Genomic DNA, 22,232 nt, shown 5'->3' with positions numbered 1-22,232 from the left:
TAGAAAGAAGTGAGGCAGTTCTTTCATTAGTGTTGCAATGTTTACATTAGTATTTGTGTATTTGAATGCTGAACATATGACATACACAACCTGGCCCGTAAAAGGGACATCAAGATTTATTTAGCCAAGAAGATGTGCAATGTGTTTGACTACCCTTGTAGACATCAGGTCACTGTAGCGCCCGAAACGCAAGATCGAGGCGCTGTCATTGAAAACAAGCTGCAGTAACCGGCCGTGGTCAATATCGGAGCCGACGGCAACCGCGGTGCCGACTACGTTTGCCTCCCTCATCGCCCGGATGCTCTCGTCCATCTTGTCGTCACTGGTCACGCCATCCGTGATAAAAACGAAGGAGATCTCCGCGTGTTTGCGCATCTCCCGGAAGCGGCCGCCCCGGCCGTTCACCAGGCTGCTCACGGCGAAGAGAATGGCGCTCCCCAGGGCGGAGGAGGAGTCGCGGTACACGGCCCGGGAGGCCAGGGAGCTCACGCCGGCGGCCGTGTGGGAGAACTCCAGGAGCACGTCCTGCTCCTGCTCGCCCCCGTACTGCAGCACGGCCAGGCGCGCTCCCCGGTGATCCGTTTCCCTCGGCGCCAGCCGGAGCGCCTGGGAGATCTGCTCGACGAAGCGCAGGGCGGTCACGAAGTTGTCGGCTCCCATTCGCTCCGAGCCGTCGACGAAGAACAGGATGTCCACGGGCCGCTGGATGAGAGGAGCCACGCTGAGTCCTGCAACGACAACGAGCATGACACCAGCCTATTGTATGAAATGTGCAAACGCAGCTTGAATGTTTGCTGGAAAAAAATATCCTTTTAGGGCATGTTTTCTGATGACTAAGTGCCGTTCCAATTACTTAATACGGCGAGAGAGATCAAATCACAGCCAATACTCCTTTGTTGTGTTTTTAATATCTCTTCTTCCATCAGATGGAGCATCAGTTTTAAAACAGCTGGTTTTACTTTTCTGTAGTTCGTGACTGGTTACCGTCGTTTTCAAAACACCCTTGAATTCCCCCGGGGTTCTCTAATGAGAGCAATGAAGATTAGTCGTGATGGTAATGAGTGGAGAAGTCTTTCAATGAAAAAAAAAAATCCACATTTAAATTTCAAGCATCTTTCACTGAAGTGAGTGAATTGGATATACGAGTAATGGATCAATGAGCTTAGATATAAAGACAAATTTAAGACATGAACCAATTCCTCTGAAAACCAAGTTAAAACTGCGGTACATTCTAAAGTACTTCTAAAGTTTAGTAAGTCTAAAGAAACAGGAACACCAAATGTTACAGTTCCTGCATGATTTTATAAAACTCTGCACATGAAATCAATAAAATGGACACTTTTCAAGAAGTGTACTTAAAAATCATTCTTATAGCATAAGAAAAAAAGTGAAGTTTTAGACTTATGGATTTACAGTATGAATTTTGCACCACATCTCAGCATCAAAATGAAAATGAACATTAATCATGACAAGTCAATTTCCAAGAATGTCACATTTCTTCGGACTCAATTAAAAAATGAAAATGTCCAAAAGCCATGAGAAATTCCACTGTTTCTTACCCGAGGCACACTTCAGGTCTGGGCAGATATGATCCGGCTCTGAAATATTGTAAATGAGGCGTGGTTACACAGCTGTCAAAACACGGGATGTACACAAAACCAGTCAATGGAAGAGGAAGGAAAGAACTTACCCGGGCAAAGGATTTGTTCAATTTCCTCCAGAAACTCTTCAGCGGTCAGCTCGGCGTACACGCTGAGAGTCTTCACTCTGTCACTTGTGTTGCAGGCGATTTTCTCCAAGGACTGCCGTTCGGCGCTGGTGTCGAACATGTCGCCGATGGCGATGGCGTACACCTCCACGCCCCCGCAGAGGGCTCCCAGGTTGTCCACGTCCTTCGGGTCGTACCGGCCGTCCGTGATGACGATAGCGACCACCTTGGTGCCGGGCCGCCGCCCTGGCACGATCAGCCGCTCGTACGTGAACTTCAGGGCCGAGGGAGTCCAGGTCCCGCCCGCGATCCACTCCATCGCCTTGACCTTGGCTTTGAACGAGGCGACCGAGGTCACTTCCGGGTCGTCCATCCGGATGGCCTGCACGGCCCCCTGGTGGCTGTACTGCACCACGCCCAGCCGGGAACCTGAGTGCATGGGGCAGAGGTCAGAGTGGCGGGTTAGTGCTGTGACAGGTGACGCTTCGCCACAGCAGTGCAAATAATCCAGAATTGTCTGTGCTTTTGATTCCACTGTCAAACACCTTCATTAGCATTTTAAAATTCTGGTCACCAGAAATGCCCTTTTTCTGTCAGAGCTCTATAGCTACTTTTAGTTTCTACATTAAAGACATTTTTCAGACTCTGTCGAGTCCTGTAGTCCAGGATTCACCAGTTCAGATCCAGGTTATTAGCCCACTGAGACTCATAACTGCATTTCCCACCTGGTTGCACACTGCCAGAGCTTGGTGGGTAGGGTTGAGTTGGCCAGGGTATTCCTAGACTGTTTCTCATTAAACATGTGTGGTTGGATGCCTCTCTCATTGCTGTGAAATACTATTAATACTATAAGAAAAACACTGCACACATTCTCTTCTTTTGACTTAATACCGTACAGGTTTAAAAATAATTCAGTTTCTTTCCAGTGTCTGAGAATATGACAGGAGATACTTTGTGGAAACTCTATAATGGATTTTATGAATGGATAATGAGGAATGGAGAATATAATTTCTCAGAAACTTCATAGAAAAAACTCTCTGAAGGAATGTAAGCGTAAAATTAGTTTCTTATTAATGGATGAGGAAGGACTTTGTTTTTGATGAAAACATTGTGTAAGGTGCAGCTCAATCAAGGTTTTAGATGTTTACTGAAACATATGATGTAGTAACAGCTCCTTGACAGTACACGTCAAAGTTCAGTTGGGTTCCCCACACAGCGGATCACAGCTGACAAAATTGCCAGCATGGGCATAAAAAGACAAACATGCATAAACCCAACATTTTACAAGAAACTGACCACCTCCTTACCTGAAATGTCAGAAACATTCTTAGACATTTTTCCTAGTCGGTTGGCAACACTGATGACAAAGTTTTTAGCAAGGCTGAAGTTCGTTTTCCCAATGCTTTCAGAGCTGTCAATAACAAACACAAGATCCAGAGGCCGGCATAGTTTTTCACAGTCTGTTGGAGGAAAAAAAAGGAGTGTACAACTTTTACCTTCAACATAAATAATGTATCCCTTTTATCATTACCAGTTCAGGTTTTCATCACTAACACCAGGCTCCCACAGCGTATTATATAACCTGTAACAAGCTCCGTGTTTCTGGACTGTATTTCTGCAAACTTTCACACAGTATCTAACAGATACACTAACAAAAATGAGAATTCTTGTATTATTTGTAAGACAAAAGCTTTAAAAATAACACGATAGATTACTTTTAAGATGGGGCCAGTCTGTGAAGACGAGGGGAAAAAAAGTCTCACCGCAACAGCCGCATGTCTCCCTGACATAACCCATTATTTCACAGTCCTGGTGAGAGAATGCAGAGGGGTCACATGGGTGAAGCTCGATACAATGCGTCTTTGAACAGGATGGTATTTGCAAGAAGTGAAACTCACCGTTAAACCAGAGTGTCCCCGAGTGCCCGGCACACCCTAGGATACATCGAACACGATCAAAAAGTTTATTGGGTACACAAAGATTTAAACATACATGGCGTGCTTTGTCGTGAATAATTAAGCACTCTAAGCTATAAGGACTGGTTGGTGCTGCAATTATTAGTTGTGACAGACGGATCGAAAATACTTTCAGGAACACATACAACATCCAGACTGGACTGCATTTTCTGCAAATCAAAATGGCGCTGTTAATGATAGGAAACATTTGTAGATAACGCCACATGGAAAGCTGTAACGGCTAAGAGTCTAATCATAGATGCTCAACGGCAACGTCTCACTCATCGCCTCAGAAAAACTCACGCACAACTCAGAATAACTTTTCATTCATGGGTTCGATCCATTCAGTAAAACCGGACCTAATTTATAATGACAACTCTGCTACATTGCTGGCCCCTTTGGAAGGGGGTCCTCTGCTGTGTTTCGGAGAGGAGACTCACCGGTGGCCCGGGTTGACCCCGCACACCTCTGTCTCCCGGCTCGCCTTCAGGCCCTGGCTCCCCCTGTGGCCAAGAAAGAATGAGGTTTTCCCTCTGTGACTCAACTGCAAAACCGTATTCTGCCTGGCGGCCATTTTTAAACTGCTTTAAGAGCTTGCAGCTCGGCCCAGACAGAAAGACCTTGAAGACTGTGGCTTCCCTCTTCTGTCTTTTCACTACTTTTTTCTTTCTTTTCTCTTTTTCCTTTGCTTATCTCTCCCAAATCTCTGGTTTCCTTTTTTCTACTCCTTTATTCCTGTTTTTATATTATTTTTGGATTAATACAGTTTGTTTAGGTACCACGTCTTTCATGCCATGATGATGGTTATTGTTTGTTCATTATTGTACGTGGTACCACACAATATTCTTTCTTTTCCTTGGAAAAACCAAGAAACAAATTGACCATAAGCTCACTGGCAATTCTCTGCGACTCAGTGATGAGCCAGCTGTGGTTTGGCTGTACCTCAACCACTGCGGTATATTGTTCTGGGCTCTAGCCGGTTCAAAGGGCTGGATTTAAAATAACCTGTTTAACATGAGTGCAGAACTGCACAAAACATCAAGTAAAAGAAATAACAAGTCAAAGAAAACCCTAAACAACCTTGCGTTGAAGCAGAATTTACAGTCTACACCGCAGGATGTAAACCTCCCATCAGCACCATGAACTGATCGGAATTTCCCAGTTTATAATTGGTTGGAAGTGTGGAGATAAACCAGCAGAATTTTTAAATGTTTTACAGACAGACTATTCTGTGAAGCCTGGTGGAGCTGATGTCTTTCCTTTGGTATATATGGTCACCTCTGGAACTAGATCACTGATCTTTAATGTTGATGTAACTAATGATGACAGCAGCCGAATGACATCTGATGTTTATAGAAGCAGTTAGTCTGCTGACGTAGAAGAAAATGCTTCCACACCTATTGGGTGGCACTGCACCATGTAGAATGGCAGTGACCCAAAACATACACCTCATGCCACCAAGGAGTTAAATAGGAGAAAAAGGTAAAAAATCTTCGTCTAGCCATGTCACCCTCCAGAACAAACAGGCATGTTACACTGAAACAAATGTGAACTCAGAACAGCCCTGAAAGCAGCTGCAACAAGGGCTCAGATGACTGCACAGAGAATCTGATGGTGCGTCACTGACAACATGCGATTATTTCATCAAAGGTATACGCAGCCAAACCCAGACTTTTACCCTTTGAGATGCACTCACAGCATGCCCCGGCATTTGAAATAACTGAGCTGATCCAAAAAGTATGTTTTGCTTCTTATAGGATATGAAATATGTGAAAGCAATTACCCATCAAATAAATATAAAAAGGTAATTTATGCAATAAGCTTAAGCCTATAAATCCCAGTGTTCAGCAGGTGTGTGTTTCTTTGCATATTACAAAGGTTAATAAACTCTTCACAGCTTCAAACAACAATAAGAAACTAAGAATGCAGCAGGTGATGTCAATGTCTTCCGGGGGATGTGCATCGTAGCGTAACAGGAGACATTGTGAACAGAACCGTCAATCGGTGTGTCTGCTCCGCCCCTCCAGCACCAGCCTGTCACTTACTGGCTCTCCCTGGGCTCCTTTGGGTCCTTGGGCTCCCTTGTCTCCATAGTACCCTCTGGAGCCCTGGAACACAGATTGATTTACATCAGCCTTTGAGCAGGAATGACACACCCGCTGGACGGGCATGTTTTTCTCTCCACACACCTGCAAACAGGAGAGTTCAGGCTCAAAGTAAACTACATGTTGTAGTTTCTGTCATGGGATTTGTTCCATTTCTATGAATGAAGGTAAAATAATAAAGGTCGCAATGTACTACCCCTCACCCCCACCTCACCAAACACACTCACACTGCCCCGAGAAGCCCAGGGTGGAATGACAGCACTGTCAGGGAGCAAATGTCCAGCTCTGTGCTAAGCAGGAAATAGGGCACTGTGTCTCCTAAGAGCCTCTGGGGAACAATGAAACAGTCAGTTCAATTAGCCTCTTACCGCTCAACAGTGAATCACCTCGGAGCTAAACCCGCTCATGTGAACCAGAGAAGACTTCAGAAGAGGTGTTTTGTGAACAGGACAGGTACTCCCGCTTGATAATTAGAAATATGGGTGCACATTTCTTTCTGTCATCTCACCTGCAGTCCTGGTGAGCCTGGATCCCCTCTGTCTCCCTGACAATAATCAGAAAAGGAGGCTTATTCAGCTGCAGAAAACATCATCAAAACATCACCAATTTTACATCTCACACTTCCATTTCAACATACCTGTATTCCTCTGGGACCCACAAAATTGTACCCATCTTTTCCTTGATCCCCCTGAAACACACAAAGGCGGAATCCCAGCTTTATTAATGCTGTGCGTGGCTTTGCAAGCGTCCTGTTGACTCTGTTATTTCAAATTGCAGAAAATCTACAGCAGAGGACTGGGCTATTAAAATGAGCATCCCCAGACAGCTGCTTTACCTGCATGACTTCACCTCAGGCCTTGCACAATGCAGAAGCCTAAGCTATAAATATAACTATAAATCACAACAGAATAGCAAATCCAAATGAACTTAGTGAAAAAGACCATCTCTTTCTGCCCGTTTATTTCTCTTTGTGTGTGTGGCCTCTCTGGGAAAGCTACTGAGGTTTCCCGCAACAGGAAACCCATTATTTCCATTGTGTTTGCTCTGTAAGCGATTTGGGCATGTAAGGCTGCAAGGCTCAGGCTTGCCACTGCACGCTCTGTGTGGGGAGTCAGTGGAAACACGCAGAACTCACCTTTGCGCCTGGTGCCCCCGTGTCTCCTCTGGGTCCTATATTACCTTCCTCCCCAGGAGATCCCTAGCAAAGACAGATATTCAGCGTTTAATAAAATCCTTCAAACAGCTCAAAGAGAAGCTTACTGTATATTTGTCCATCAGAAGAAAAACATGAAGGTGAAACTGACTTGAATTCTGAGTCCAGTATAGTGCAATATCACGATTTGATCACTTGAATGAGATGTAGAACGTATGACACACGACTGCATTAAAAAATGACTTCTGTGCTATGTTATAACTTTGCATTTTAATGTCTTAAAACATACAACCTCCTCCAGAAGTGCTACTGACAGAAAATGAGATACAGCAGATCAATTTGAAGGTCTTCCATGTCTTAACACACTGAATTTGCACTGCTATTGGTATATCAGTGTTTGTGGGTTTTTCCCTGAAGTCAAGTGTGCAAGATCTCTAATTAAGGTACATCTGCTAAGGTACAGAAAGACGGCAAGTTTAGGAAAGTCCTTCTCATAGAGCAGTAAGAATACACCTGTGCAGTGAGTCAAACATTTCATTCTTTTGTATAACTGCTGGAATTGAAACGACACCCTTACTTACAGAAGAGGTTTTCACTACTCACACGCTGTCCTGGAGCACCACTTTCTCCAGCTATACCTCTAACTCCTGGGAAACCCGGAGGCCCCTGGGAAAATTGATAGAGTAATAATTAAATTAGTGTTTGAGCCTCCCGACGTCATCACTGATATCAACGCCTTTAAACTAACAACCGCCAGATGTTTTTTTCATCCCAGCTTATTGTTTTCAAATGTGGGGCCAATGATTATTTTTTGCTTTGTTCCCCGCTCCAGTCCAGAAGTGCTGATTGTTATAAGGGTTGTGGACAGTGCTTGACAGTTCTGAGGTTTACTAAAACCCAATTGTTCTGGGTGGGCCAAATGGGCCTCCTCTTGTTTGGAACCATTCCTATCAACTCAGTTTTACCACTCTTGAATACCAACAGCCTGGGAGAGGTAAGTAATGCATCTGTCTCTTACAATTTCACTGTAAGCCCACAGAATTCGGTTCAGAAGCTCACAGGTGCCTGGCAGGTCGCGGCGAAAGGTCACAAGGGTTGCTGTTGCTATGGAAACTCCCCCTGCTGTCCTAAGCCCGGCCAAATCCAGCGCAACAGGGCTCAGCACGCTGAGGGGGAACAGAGGTGATGAGACCTGCCTCCGAAATCTAGGCAGTGTAAAACTGCTGTTACAGAGGAGCAGTGATTTCAATCCCCCACTGTCCAGGAGGAGGCTCTGGGGTTTGCGTGGAGCCCATGAGTGACCAAGACCCAGCAGGGGCAGGGAAAGTTACTCTTGTCGCACCAGCAGCACTTGCGCAAACCCTTTTGCATCTTCGGTCTTTTTGAGGAATTCTGGTTACAGTGGACTGATGGCATGGCCTAGTTCCAGAGTGGCGATATTTCATGCATGAGTATTTTTGTTTTTTTCTTTTCAAAGATCTTACAGTAAGTTAACTTTAAATGTTCCAGCACAGTTTCTGTGTTGATAAGGAAAGAATCAAAACCTGTGGGCTGCATTGTGTATTTCACGTCAACAAGCTGGCAAATGACACTGGGAGGGTCAATATTAATTTACCTCACTGTGGTCGATTATGGTTGGAATCCAAACTCACTCACCGAGACTCCCTTATCTCCTAGTTTACCAGGTAGTCCCCTCTCACCCTCAGGGCCTAATTCTCCCTAAAACACATGACATAATCAAAGGCTTTTAGTCTTTACGATTTCAAACAAGCAAAGAGAAATCAGCCTGCAACCACTTTCAAAATTATGTACTGTACCTTATCTCCTTTGCCTCCGGTTGTACCCCGTGGTCCAGTTGCTCCACTGTCACCTCTCGTGCCCTGAGAATTCAAGTTCAGCAGGTCAACAACAGTGCCTCTAAAAGGCGTTTTAGCAGAGCAACAGGCACTTCGGCCCAGAGCTTATTTAACTGTAACAACATAAGAGCAGTTACAAAAATACAGATGGTCGTTTGGCCTATCTTGATTGTTTAGTAGTTTGTAGTTCATTGATCCAAGGAACTCATCCAGTCATTTCTGGTAGTAAAACAGAGCACCAGATTCAGCAACATGGCTGACTACCTTGTTTCATATCCCCAACCACCCTGTGTGTAAAGACATGCCTCCAGGTCTCAGGTTTAGAATAATTTCCACTTGTAACCTATGCTCCGTGTTGCTGAATTGCATACCCTGACTTCTATCAAGAGTCCACTAGATAATATAGGAATAAATTAGCTTCTGAAAAAAAGCAAAAGACCCTGATGAGCTGAATGTCTCCAACTCATTTGTAAGTGTTCTTATCTTGTCATGTTATCAAAGAAAGACAGATTCAGTGATAGTTAACAAAAACAAACTTTAACCGCAACAGTTCTCTCCAGAGAATACAAACTGATTTCTCTCATGTGCTTTCTTGGAAACAGGTTATTTGAGCTTTTATCTAGGACAGAGTTCAGCCAACTACTATAATTCGTAGTTCTGTATTTGTACACCAGGAATCAATGAGCAGGTAGTTTCTATTACTTCTGGACTTCATCGAGATAGTAAGGGCTTAACTTTGCATTAAATAGATTGCAAAACTGGATAAAAAAGATGGACTTTTGAAGAGAAGTGCTAAAGCTAAAAGCTTAGAGGTTAAACTGTATGCTTTTTTTCTGCTGTATTTTACAAAACATCATACCCTCTTACACAAAATAAATGTTTGAACCTCTGGGAAAGCTTTAAACCTGTGCATTACATTTCAAAGATTCCCATATTATCCCTATAGTGTCTCTTTTCTCATATCAGGACAGGGTGAGTGATATTTCTTTCCTTTCAACAGTTTCCTCCTAGTAATCATAAAAGAAGCATTTGGTCAGCAATGATGGTCCGGTAGGACAGAGCCACAGGTCACCTGTCGCTAAGGAGAGATAACACTTTTAAGATGTTGATGAATCAAGCAATTAAAAGTTAAAATATTCACTGTCCTTGATGGATGAAGTGCATTTAGTCATAGATAATCTCTAAATTACTTGATTTACCAAAACACCCATTTAATTGTCAATTACTTTAGAAACTGGTAATTTAATGGTGACCTACAGAATGTTCTGGACTGGTGCACCAAGGACTTGAGGATCTAAAATCTAGTTACTAGGAAGATATCGTTAGGACAGTAGAAGATGTGACTTTGAGTCAACATAATGAGTCTCAGTTCGTTATGTCTTGGTTTTCAGATATGGCTAAAATAGTACTTGATTTACTTGACAAGGGAGATCTCATTACACAAAGAAGCTTGATTCTAAATAAAGTAGGAGTATATATAAATAATTTGGCTGTGCATAGTGTGCTACAGGATTTAGGTCTCCAACAATTGTGAGGGAGTATTGTATATTTCATAACAGTGACCTTCTGAAGGTGAAGGATGCAAGATAGTTAGACATTCTAGAGCACAGACATTGCTATTGACCTATTTACCGATAATCGTTATAGGTTTCGAGTTTTGTACCCCCCATGGGAAAAAGAAAGTAAATGAAAGTAAAAGATTACTTACAATATCGCCTGAATCACCAGGAAGCCCCAGCGTTCCCTGATAATGAAAATAAGGATTGATGGTAGTAAAGTATATTTATTTTGACTGACAGAAAATGTTTAATTCTAAACATAGACCTCATAATGAAAGTTACCTTTTGTCCCTTTTGCCCCGGCACACCTGGATTTCCCACGTAACCGACGAGGCCCTGTGTAACAGACAGAAGTCTTTATCTCCTCAGCACTGTTGGGGGATTATTATCTCGTGTGAAGGGGTGACACTGAGGCACACGCCGAATTCTACCTTTCCTCCACTGTCTCCCTTACTGCCCTGGGGTCCCGGTCTGCCACTCTGTCCAGCGACACCCTGAGATGAAAATATTTGAAAAGATAATTCTAGATTATTAACTGACGAAGGGCGAAGCACCTACCAGCTCCACTGCCGGTGCTCTGACTGGTGACTCTGACACGGAAATGCTTCTGGGATTTTATCACCAAAATTCACACGACGAGCAAAGCGAAGAGAACTAGAGCAGTACTTACATATGAGTGGCTGAAATAGATATACTGTAGGCATTAATACTTTCCAAAACAAGGTGCATTTGTTTCTGGTGACTTGTCAGCTTTAATTACATTGCATTTCTAGTTAAAGTCTATATTTATATAAAAGAGTGAGAGCTGAGGCCCTGGGTTCAATTTCGGAGCTGTTGTGCCATCTGTATGGAGTTTGTATGGTCTCCCCATGTTTGTTTCCTTTGGGTGCTGTAATTTCCTCTCGCAGAGACTGGTAGGTTAATTGGTTTCTGGTAAAGTTGGCCGTGGTGTGAGTGTGTGAGTGTCTGTGTGCCCTGTGATGGACGGGCGTAATGCCCAGGGTGTATTTTGCCTTATACCCATTGCTTAACAAGGCTCCTGAATTGGATGAAGTGGTCAGAAAATGAATACAGCAGGTCGGTTAGAGATTGATTTTGTAATGTTACCAGGCTTGAAGATATTCAAAATGAGGTAATCTTCTTCTTTGTCAAAATAGTTGCTGGAAGGGAGCAAAATATCCATCGACAGATGCGGGTATTAGATTTTCTTCAGAAAGGTGGCAAAATAGTAGATGAACATCACTACTGACATTTCTCTCAGGAATAACTTCAGTAAAACAACTGCCAAGGCCATTCCAGACAGCAGAAAGAGTCAACAGCTCGATCTGAATGGTCTCTGGTGTACCTTTTCTCCAGGTTCTCCTGCCTCACCCTTTATTCCAAAGTCACCTTGTGGCCCAATATCTCCCTGTCAGGAGCAGAAGGTTAAAAAAGTCATAAAAAGTGAACTTAGGCACTGAAACATTTTTCTTGCCCTATGCTGAAGGAGTGGATTTGGTTCAGACAAATGCAAGCCAATTTTGTATGTCCATGGAACAGATAATAGTTTTTTGGTCTTTTAATTTCTTTATTACATATCTAATTGTATACTGTTACTGTTTTTGTCCCCATTGTTATTGACTTCAGCCTCCTAATATACCCACAGCCACAGTTCCACAAAAAGCTTCTTGAACCTGAGGAGAGTGACCAGTAAACTAATATTTTTGGCGCAGAGTATTGTTAAAGTGGTTTTGTATAATGCACATTACATATTTACCCACTACACTGCACACTCAACGGACACAGGAACTTTGTACAGTATCTAAACATCAATATACAGTTTGTTAGAAGGTGTCAGATTTAGCTATGGACAAATATCTCAGAATTTCTCTAAATCAACTGATTTCTTGGTCTGATATTCTGAAGAATTAGATGCAGTAATTTGCAATAGCTCAATATCAGCAGGATAGGACTGATTTGTCTGGGGACATCCAATGAGATTAGTCATTAATCTAACGAATTTCAATTTTACCTGCATACCAGGGTCTCCTTTGCATCCAGGAGTACCAATTGTACCGAGCTTCCCCTTTGAACAGAACAAAGAAAAACAATTAGCAGTGTTTTTGAATGCTTCAGCATAGGAGAATAGGAAAACATAAAAATGGCGATAATATGTTTTTAAAATACGAACAATGATTAATAAAATATTTATTACCTTCACACCGTCAACACCGTTGTACCCAGGTGCTCCAGGTTGTCCCTTGAAAAGATTAAACGAACTTAAAACTCGTTCGAACAATAAGATGGACGCTACAGAACAAGGAATCCAGGGTATTGTTTTCTTTTCGTTGCTTGCACAAAAGATAGCAATACGAAAAACATACTTTTCAAATACAATACTGGTAGTTGCGATTTTAAAAACGAGACAGCAGTGTATCATAACGTGCAGGGCTTTGGACACTTAACTAATAAGACTGAAAAATGTACTACAGAGAACATATCTTGTTCCAGTAACATCTTCAGCAGGATAAATGCCAAACGACACTACAAAATTATTTTTACTCTTGCCAGTTTCGCTGCATAGGAGAGCGTTTTAGCACAAAAGATACATTTTTATTTCAAATTGGGTACTTAATACTATCAGTGCCTTGCAGAATTTTCAAGGTGTTTTTATTACTTGTATCGTTTTGTTTCAAAGAGCACAGTATAGTCATATACGTTTGTGAGACTATCCATTAATGGAGCAAATAAACTATTGTATAAATGCTCTCCGTCTCTCCTGCCTGTCACTAATACCATATTTCACCACTCATACAATTCTACATTTGCAAAGAGAGTTTAGGATGCGCTTTCCTATAGTTTTAAGGAAATGTTATATGTATTAAAACAAACTTACCTTCAAGCCTGGAGTACCAATATCTCCCTGTGAAAATAAATAAAGAAACAATATATAGGTTACATTTCAAACGGTTTAATATTATGAAATATTATACAATAAAATTTATACCTTACCTTTTCTCCTTTAAGGCCAGGATTCCCCTGAAAATTGAATGGTGAAAGAGTCAAAAACAAATTAATTTAACCAGTCTATAATTGTTGTATTATATCCATTTTCTAAGCCATATAAGTCATACATACCTTAGGCCCAGGCAAACCTATAGGACCTTCTACTCCAGGATCTCCCTGAAACAAAATTGATGAAAATCATTAATGCAGCTTTTAAGATATTTAGTAAAACTAAATATAATAAGTTTGTTATTAAGTTTAAGTTTAAATGGAAAGTTTTCAATTGACAGCATGGTTTAATATCTGAATCCTTTGAAACTGAGTACAAAAAGTGCAAAAAGTGCGAACATTTTATTTTTTTTAAATCTTTCTCATTTTCAAAACAGCTTTCCTTTCCAGTTTAATTCTCTTACATTTTGAATCACAGGTTGCTGCAGATTCTTAAGAGGTAACGGGTCCGTCCCTCTACCGACTCTATCACATCAGTGAATCAAGGCAGCAGCCCAGCAGCTCATGACAACACAGTGCTCTACTCAAAAAGGTACAATTGATCTCACCCTGTGTCCTAGGGCCCCTGCATCACCCACAGGACCAATGCTTCCTTTAGCACCCTGGAAAAATTAATCAGAAAACATATATATATATATCAATTGACAGCTCAAATGAAACTGCAAAATAGAAATAAAAAAACAAGTTTATTATTCTTATTCTCACCTTTACACCCTTCGATCCTTTAGGGCCATGTGGTCCTTCACTTCTCAGGCACCCTTGTTCTACACACTAAGAATAAACATGAAAAGTACCAATAAATGAGTCTGTGTTCAAGCGAAAGCAATAGGGGCTGATTATACAATTGAGCTGCATGACATAGAAATGATCTGTTAGATTCGATTTCCTTACAAGGATTCTTGGCAATTCCAGTTAGTTTTTAACAAAGGAGATACCTTTCTTATAAAGAGCAATTTGTTTTAATTGTTGGGGCAAACTACCTCAGCGGCAAGGGCTACAACACAGAGAGAGAAACTGCTTGTCCTGCTAGCATTGCCTCCCAGGATGCAAATACACAATACTGTTGTAAAGGGTTGGTACTGTAGGTCTCAGGGTATAAGAACATTTTCTCACCTCATATTCACCTTCTTTCACCTAAAGTGGGGGACAAAAAGACATTATTCCAGTTAGAGCACCAGAAGGAAGCAATAATATTCTCCCTGTCTTTGGTTTCCTCGCCCAGTCCATGCTGGTGGACATACTGGTGGGTTCATTGACTTCTGAGTAATTGTCCCTGGTGTGAGTGTGTGTGTGTTTGTATCTGTGTGTACCCTCCATTGGACTGGCATCCTGTCCAGGGTGTATCCTGCCTTGAGCCCGGTGCTTGCTGGGATAGGCTCTGGCTCCCCTGTGACCCTGAACTGGAGGAAGCAGTTAGAAAATGGAGGGATGGGAGAACAGAATCTGTGCCGTGCAGTGTCACATTCAGACACTGAGGATTTCTGAATTGAAAGAGAAACTGAAAACTGGAGCACATCTGATCTCTCCTTCACATTGCAAAAACACGTATTTCTAATGTCGCCTGGCTGCCACAACAGTCTGTAAGTGCAATTTGAAGCAGCCAAATACATTTAACTGTCACAGCCTGAGGAACGGATGGCTGTATGTCTCTTAATAAAGTTGTACAGTATGTTTCATGTGATGTATGTACTGTTTGTACTGAAAATGTTGTGTTAATTGTATCTGCTTTGGTAACACTGTAGCTCACCGTTCAGGATAATGAAGCATGAATCTGTAAATTTGAATCTGTGTGCTTTGCATGTGTGTGCATGCTCTCACCCTCCTGTTCCTGGACACACATTACTTGCCATTGCATCAGTGATCCTGTTGACTGCAGACTCCCGGGAGGTACTTGGGAAGGCTAAGTAGTCCTTGCGGTAAAGCTCGACAGGAGAACTCGCGATGTGCTTGAGCTCGTTCTCCATCGTGTCAGAGCTGGTCGCCACGACGAAGATCTTGATCCCAGCAGCCTTGGCGGCCTCCGCGGCTTGCTGGACCCCTCCACAGGGGCTTCCTGTGATGTGGCCGTCCGTCAGGACCACGGCAAACTGCAGGCGATGCCTGCTTCCCAGCATTCCTCTCTGCACCTGCTCGGTCATGTTCCTCAAGGCGCAGTCGATGAAGGTCCCCCTGCCGATGTAGCTAATAGCGTTCACCCTGGCCAGGAAGATGGAAGCTTCGCTGGTGACCTGACTGAAGACTTCCACCCGGTCAGAGAAGTGCAGCCCGCCATAGGACCACTGGACCTGCTTGGCTAGCAGGGTGGTGGACTGCAGCTTCTGCACAAACATCCTCAGGAAGACCTTCAGCTCCTCGACCTGGCTGCCCCATGGGTACTCTTTGAGGGCGACGCTCTCCGAAGTGTCGATGGTGAAGTACACGTTGATGGGGCAGTCCTGCATTCCTGCAGGAGAGCGAGGGGCAGGGACACTGGCATGAGACTGACGGCAGGGAGCACAAAAGGGAGCAAAAGGGCCAGAATTCAACAACATTCGAGCACACGCAGAAAAGCATTCATTTCAGGCACGATCCAACCCTGCAATTCATTTTACAGCTAATTAAAAATTACATAAGACATATTGTAAGGTAACGAAACTGGTACATTTTTAATCTAATAGGATAAGGGAGTAAAATAACATTAAAGTGACCCAACAGTGTTGCCACGTGGCTAGCTGATGACCCAAGTGCAATAGCCTAGTGAGGGCTCGGAGGGAGTCGGAGGCAGGCGGAGATAGCCGAACTGGGCTGGTGGACAGAAGCTGGCAGAGAACGTGGAAGCTGAATGGAGACGGGGTTCGGAGGGAAGGGGAAGGCAAACGCAGCTGGCAGGGCAGATGGAGACAGGTGGCTGCACCGCTGTACAGAAATACTGGCAGGGAACCGTGCCACTGGTCCAGTGCTGATGAACAGAAGAGGGTCAGGACAGACTGGGAATCCTCTGGGCAGGATCAGGCCGAGTGTACTTCGGGGAGGCAGGTTAGTAATGCTGAGTGCAGTACCCGGTACAGAAGGTAGCTCAATGACAGAACTCTGTCTCAGTGCAGAGCAGGGTTTAAGTAGTGTGGCCTAAGGAATAAAACACCCGTTAGTTCATAGGGGGAGGCTGGGAGAACTGGGCCAAGCGAGTCCAAACAGCCCCAGAAGGAATGCATTTCCTTGTGGGAATACGCTCATTTTCTGAGGAAACTGAAGACCAGGACTGCAAGCTCTAGCTCGCTTGGGCAAAACAAATAAGAGTTATTTTTCCTAAAAACAATTTATCTAAAAAGAAATCCCATGCTCTTTACCTCTGGTTTTGTATTGCCCTACAGGAAACATGGGAATTAGCTCATTTTTTCATTTTACAGGGTTTTCAACTACAGGGTTTTGAAGTTTTATGGATCACTTATCAAAAATCACAGATTTTAATCCACTTGCACATTACTGTACACAAATAATTAGGATAACATCAGTAGAACAGCAGAAACATATTATGGTCAGTGAAAATATTCAAATTTCAAAGGGGCAATCAGATTTATTAACTGTGCATTATGTCAGTGCAGAAAACAGCTTATCAACAGTGCATACTTCATGCACTATTGTGTTTTAAAATTGACTGGGGGAGAGAAAGGCTTCTCTATTCTCTACTCTACTTTTCATTTTTAGAAATACTGGATTGGTGCCTTCGATTTTAAGAGGTTCTACATGCTCCTGTGGTTAATAATTCCTCACCATTGACATTTCCTGGTCTTAAGACCAGGTTTTCAGCAGCTGGATCTTGCACGGACAATTGCAGTGTCCACAGCAGGAAGGCAGTCTTGAGAAGGTCTTTCATGATGAACATACAGACAGAGCTGGTATCTCTGTTGTCCCTGGCGTGATGTATCCTTTACCAGTGGCCTAATCCAGGCTGCGGAAAAGGATGTTTTGAACTGTGAGAAACACTGTACTGACCTGACAATAGTTACTGCACATAAATATACTGGATTTTTTTCTAAAAAATGTTGACATCGTTCATTGTTCATGATCTATCATGGTTAGCTTAAACTATTCAGCACCTCATTACTGCTTGATGACCCGAAGCTAAGCTCCTTACAGCGTGTTTTATGTATCGCATGACTAACAGAGCTTGACATTGCACGAAACAAAGATTTTTTTTAAATAAAATTGTTTTTCAGCCCTGGGAAATGTTTTTTTGATTACTAAGATAATGCTGCACTTTTTGCATTTAAATGTACCCAGTGTTTAACAGTGCATCGCTGTTTTAAAATGTTATTTTAAAGTTCTAAATTTATATTTTAAAATCCATTCATCAAGGGTACATTGACAATTGACATGAAAAGAGAAATGAGAAGAAGACAAATGGAATTATGACATCAGACTTGAAAAAAGCCTTCTTCAACTTCAACAGTCTTCAACTGCAAAGTAAATAAGACATTATCCATCCACTTCCTGCTGTTTCCTAACCACTTCTTCCAATTCAGGGTTGTGGGGGATCTGGAGTCTATCCCAGCAAGCAAGGGGTTCAAGGTGGGGTACCCTAGACAATATGTCAGTTTATTACAGGGCAGACACACAGGCAAACGCGAGGGCCTAATTTACCCGAAACCAATTAACCTACCAGTATGTCTTTGGACTGTGGGAGGAAACTGGAGCACCTGGAGGAAAACCACAAGAACACAGGGAGAACATGCAAACTCCACACAGACAGCACCCCAGATCTGGAATTGAACCTAGGGCCCAGGTGCTGCAAGGTAGCAATACTAACTACTGTGCCACCATGATCAGCAAGGGGTGATCATAAACAAGAAAATAAAATGGGAATTATGAAAAATGATAAAGAAACCAAATATTTAGAAATTTAAGCTCCGTTAATATGAGACATTTATAATTTTTAAAAAAATAAGAAATAAAATGTGGTTTCCATTTACAAAGAGTGCTTTATATATGCATTTTTTTATTTTTTCACCAAAGATAGATTTAGCATGGTTATGATTCTAATAAAAAATTACAGGGTACTAAAAATACCTGTTCCCTTGATTCATTCATGAGAAAATTAGGCATCCTGTGCTTTATGTAATTCAATCTTCAGAACCTACATTTTATCCTGATATGAAACTAAAAAAAAACCTGATCTGTTGCTGCAAACTGGAGGGTGTGTCTTTATTTTTGTAATACCTGAGGCTGTTCATAGGTACATCGACAGAGTTGGAGTATAGTTTCTACTCTTTAAAAGCTTCAAAGTTTAGAGAAAAAAAGATACATTGCTAGACCCTTGAAAATGCAGAAAAAGGCACCAATGTGACACAGTTAAACATCACTAAAGAGTTACGCTCCAGCAAACTGCATCAAAACACACGTTCAAGAAACTTTAAAATCCGTTTTTGCCAAATGAAGGCAGCGGGTTTTAAAAATTTCCATTTGATATAGAAAAGAAAAGCAGAAAAGTGCACATAATCAACTAATCATTGTTTCCTAACGTCACTGACATTTAGTGAATGAAAAGTGGGTTTTCATTCTCAAACAAAGTTCAGTGAAAATCTAACACCCCTGTGAATCCAATAAAATACATGTGAATATATTAAAGCTCTGCTAGGATGCAGCTTGAGCAGCACAATCAGCTGGTAAAAAATAAAGCAGAACATTACATTTTTTATCCCCACCTTAAAAAAAAAGATTATAAAAAGAGTAGTGAAGGAAAATGAAGTACACTTTCTTGGGCGATTCCCAGAAAAACCTCATCTCGATTTGCACTCCTTTTTTTCTTTAAAGTAACAAGCCTTAAACATGCAACGTAAAGAAAAATGTTCTCACTTACCCACAGCAAGAGAGTTTCAAATGAGCAGGCATATATGAAATGATCCAATGCTGTCTCCACACCTACTACCACTCAAAGCAAGAAAGCAGTGGTATGTTAACTTGACTTGTCAGGGCCTGTTGGGTATCAGGATCAGAAATCCAAACGAATCCAAATGGCCATTTGTCCTACTGCACGTAGAACATGTGTTCTACTGCTGGACATCACATTCTGGTCAATCCTTAAAACTCATTTCTCGATACACATGCTATATTCATCATTGTACATTTATTTGGTTGTCACCATGAAAGAAAAACATTGCTTATTTATGTAATTAATTGTTGACAGGAATAAGCTACTTTCTAACAGTGAATGGGTGGGTACATTTCAAGATAAATGATAAACTGATAAGATGTGAGCATTTGATACAAGTAATCAGATAAAATGTGGCTCAAATTCTCATCCCAAAGTAAGAAATCAAATGACTATTAATGGATAGTGAATTCCTGGAGGGAATTCTAATGTTTTCTAATTGTGTTTCTAACCTGAGTCATCATTTAAAGAATTCATTAATTTCTTAGATATATATAGGATTCTAAGGTTTCTTAAGAAACTGAAAAATACTTCTATTACTAAATAAAGTGTTTTTTTTTTAAAAACACCTTTGATTGACACTTGGTGTTGGCACTCCTGGAGTATTATAAAGGGATTTAGAAATGGTCACTGCATGCTTTAGACATTTACGGGATGCTCCATTCAATAGTTTACTCTTAAAGCTGGTTTTGCTTTAATAATATCAGTTTTACAAACAACATTCTTTATCATCCTGCAGCTCACAACTGACAACCAGTACCCAGTTGGGAGACCTCCTGGGAAAAACTAAGGTTGCTGCTGGAAGAGGTGTTAGTGGGGCCAGTAGGAGGCGCTCACCTTGTGGTCTGTGTGGGTCCTAATGCCCCAGTGTAGTGACGGGGACACAATAATGTAAAAAGGTGCTTTCCTTCGAATGAGATGTAAAACTGAAATCTTGACTCTCTGTGGTCTTTAAAACATCCCAGGGTGTTTCTCTAAAAGAGTAGGGGTGTTACCCTGGTGTGTTGGCCTTTACCAATCATGGCCTCCTAATAATCCCCATCTATGAACTGGCTTCATCACTCTGCTCTCCTCCCCACTGATAGCTGGTGTGTGGTGAGCGTTCTGGCGCACTATGGCTGCTGTCGCACCATCCAGGTGGGGCTGCACATTGGTGGTGGTGGAGGGGAGTCCCCATTACCTGTAAAGCACTTTGAGTGGAGAGTCCAGAAAAGCGCTATATAAGCATAAGGAATTATTATTACTACTACTTCAGGGCATGGACGGTTTGGTCAGCTCAGAGGTGCCACATGGCAGAGATTTACAGAAGCTTCCAAGTAAAAGAGATGCATAACTGGGCAAAGTAATTGTTAAGCACTTTCAGAAAGTTATATGTGCTTGTAATTGAGTATACAAAAATAAAATTCACTATTGACTGTAGAACACACCTCTTTAGAACTGACAGTTGGGGGTCAAACATCTATAACCCCTACGTGCTCTGGATATATGGCTCAACATTTCACACTATACGTGTATCATGCAATGCAGTACATTTATCTGTATGTCAGATGAGCTGCAAAACGGAATATATTTGTTTGAAAAATTGCAAAATTAATCCCTTGACAGAAAAGACAAAAGTGACCTAAAATTAATCCATTGATAGAAAAGACAAAAGTGATTGATCTTACAGTATGTGTAAGTAAAACTATGTTGCTATCTATATGTAGTTTTTTCTTCTTCCTGTGTGTTGAAAACTGTACATGATACTGTATCACTGAAAATCTCTCAAAATTTATTAATCATGAGTTATGATTAGTAGTTAGCATAGCTGCCTTGCAGCACTGGGGCCCTGGGTTCAATTCTGGACCTGGGGTACTATCTGTGTGGAGTTTGTATGTTCTCCTTGGATTCATGTGGGTTTTCTCCAGGTGCTCCCGCAACCCAGAGACATTTATTGGCTTCTGGAAAAACCGGCCCTGACATGGTTGTGTGCAGTGTTTTGCTTGCATGATCCCCGTGGTGGACCGGTGCCCCATCCAGGGTGTACTCCACCTTGCACCCATTGCTGGCTGGGACCAGCTCCAGCTCCCCCGCAACTCTGAATAAGGAGAAGCTGTTCGTAAATAGATGAATAGGATTTCTTTCTATGCATAATGAGAAGGCAGTGTGGCAACAGTTGATGCTGCTTCACAGTTCTTGGGTTCATGTTTTGATTTTGGGGGGGTAGCTGTTTTCAAAGACGTGTCGGTCTAAAAGGTGTCGCTAAATTGTCTTGATGTTTGCATGCCTTGCAATGGATTGCTGTTCCACTGAGAGTTTAGCAGCAATGTGATGAAGTAGTTATGGGCAAACCTTATTAAAGATAATGGAAGTAGGAGGATAGGATGTTAAGTAGGAAGTAGGATGGAGGGAGGTATCGACGTCAGGACCCCAGTCCATCAAAGGTTCATTGCAAAGGCCGAAATGCATGACCTTGAATCACCACAGCCCCTGGCCTGTTGAGAAAGCCGTCTTGGGCCACACGGCCGGCATCCGCTCAACCTGCCAGAAGCCACTTTCCAGATCCAAGGATGAGAACCAAGACAACCCAGAGAGCAGATCCAAGAACTCATCCGATGCAGCGGTAGGAATCTTTCTGGGTCAGAGCATTCATCTTTTAATAGTCCACGCAGAGTCTCCATCTGCTGTCTTTCTTTGCAAACAGCACTGCTGACGACTTCCACAGACTGTCAGACGGTTGTAGGATCTCAGCTCTCTCTCTCGCATCTCAGCTACGGTGCGCGCTGCGGCTATTCGCTTCAATGTCGCAGGGAGGTCGCTGTCAGATTGGCACTTCAATTCAGCAGGACTGGCTGGACCTCAACATCCAGGCCTGGATCCTTGGTTGGGACTCAGGTCGACATGATTAACTGATTGGTCGCTAATTCTTCCTTGTTTTGGCTGCAGAAACGCTTAGTCTCTCCCCCAGTTGACAGACATTCCAATTACACTCTTAAAGAACATGACACTAAGAAG

At 42.4% G+C, this 22,232-nt stretch overlaps 1 protein-coding gene across 2 annotated transcripts; it reads right to left on the bottom strand.

Annotated features, from left to right (window-relative positions):
- Positions 1–91: 91 nt before the first annotated feature.
- Positions 92–19,244, bottom strand: LOC107078660 (collagen alpha-2(VI) chain-like). 2 transcript variants are annotated; one of them, XM_069194903.1, is made up of 30 exons: positions 19,167–19,225; positions 17,970–18,006; positions 17,081–17,258; positions 15,178–15,773; positions 14,444–14,464; positions 14,036–14,101; positions 13,879–13,932; positions 13,454–13,498; positions 13,328–13,354; positions 13,212–13,238; positions 12,531–12,575; positions 12,348–12,401; positions 11,682–11,744; positions 10,768–10,830; positions 10,619–10,672; positions 10,486–10,521; positions 8,739–8,801; positions 8,578–8,640; positions 7,525–7,587; positions 6,904–6,966; positions 6,406–6,456; positions 6,277–6,312; positions 5,709–5,771; positions 4,104–4,166; positions 3,607–3,642; positions 3,472–3,517; positions 3,016–3,168; positions 1,691–2,137; positions 1,560–1,598; positions 92–728 (listed from the first exon to the last, which is right to left on the bottom strand). In XM_069194903.1, the coding sequence occupies exons 3-30, from the start codon at positions 17,190–17,192 to the stop codon at positions 121–123; spliced, it is 3,057 nt and encodes a 1,018-aa protein (XP_069051004.1). In that variant the 5' UTR covers positions 17,193–17,258; positions 17,970–18,006; positions 19,167–19,225; the 3' UTR covers positions 92–120. The 2 variants fall into 2 exon arrangements, with proteins under 2 accessions (XP_069051004.1, XP_069051005.1); XM_069194904.1 differs by lacking the exon at positions 17,970–18,006 and having other exon boundaries at positions 19,167–19,244.
- Positions 19,245–22,232: the final 2,988 nt, after the last annotated feature.

Source organism: Lepisosteus oculatus, chromosome 10 (genome assembly GCF_040954835.1).
Source record: "Lepisosteus oculatus isolate fLepOcu1 chromosome 10, fLepOcu1.hap2, whole genome shotgun sequence".
Lineage (NCBI taxonomy): Eukaryota > Metazoa > Chordata > Actinopteri > Semionotiformes > Lepisosteidae > Lepisosteus > Lepisosteus oculatus.
Note: the sequence above shows the minus strand (reverse complement) of the source record. Positions and strands in the feature narration are given on the sequence as shown.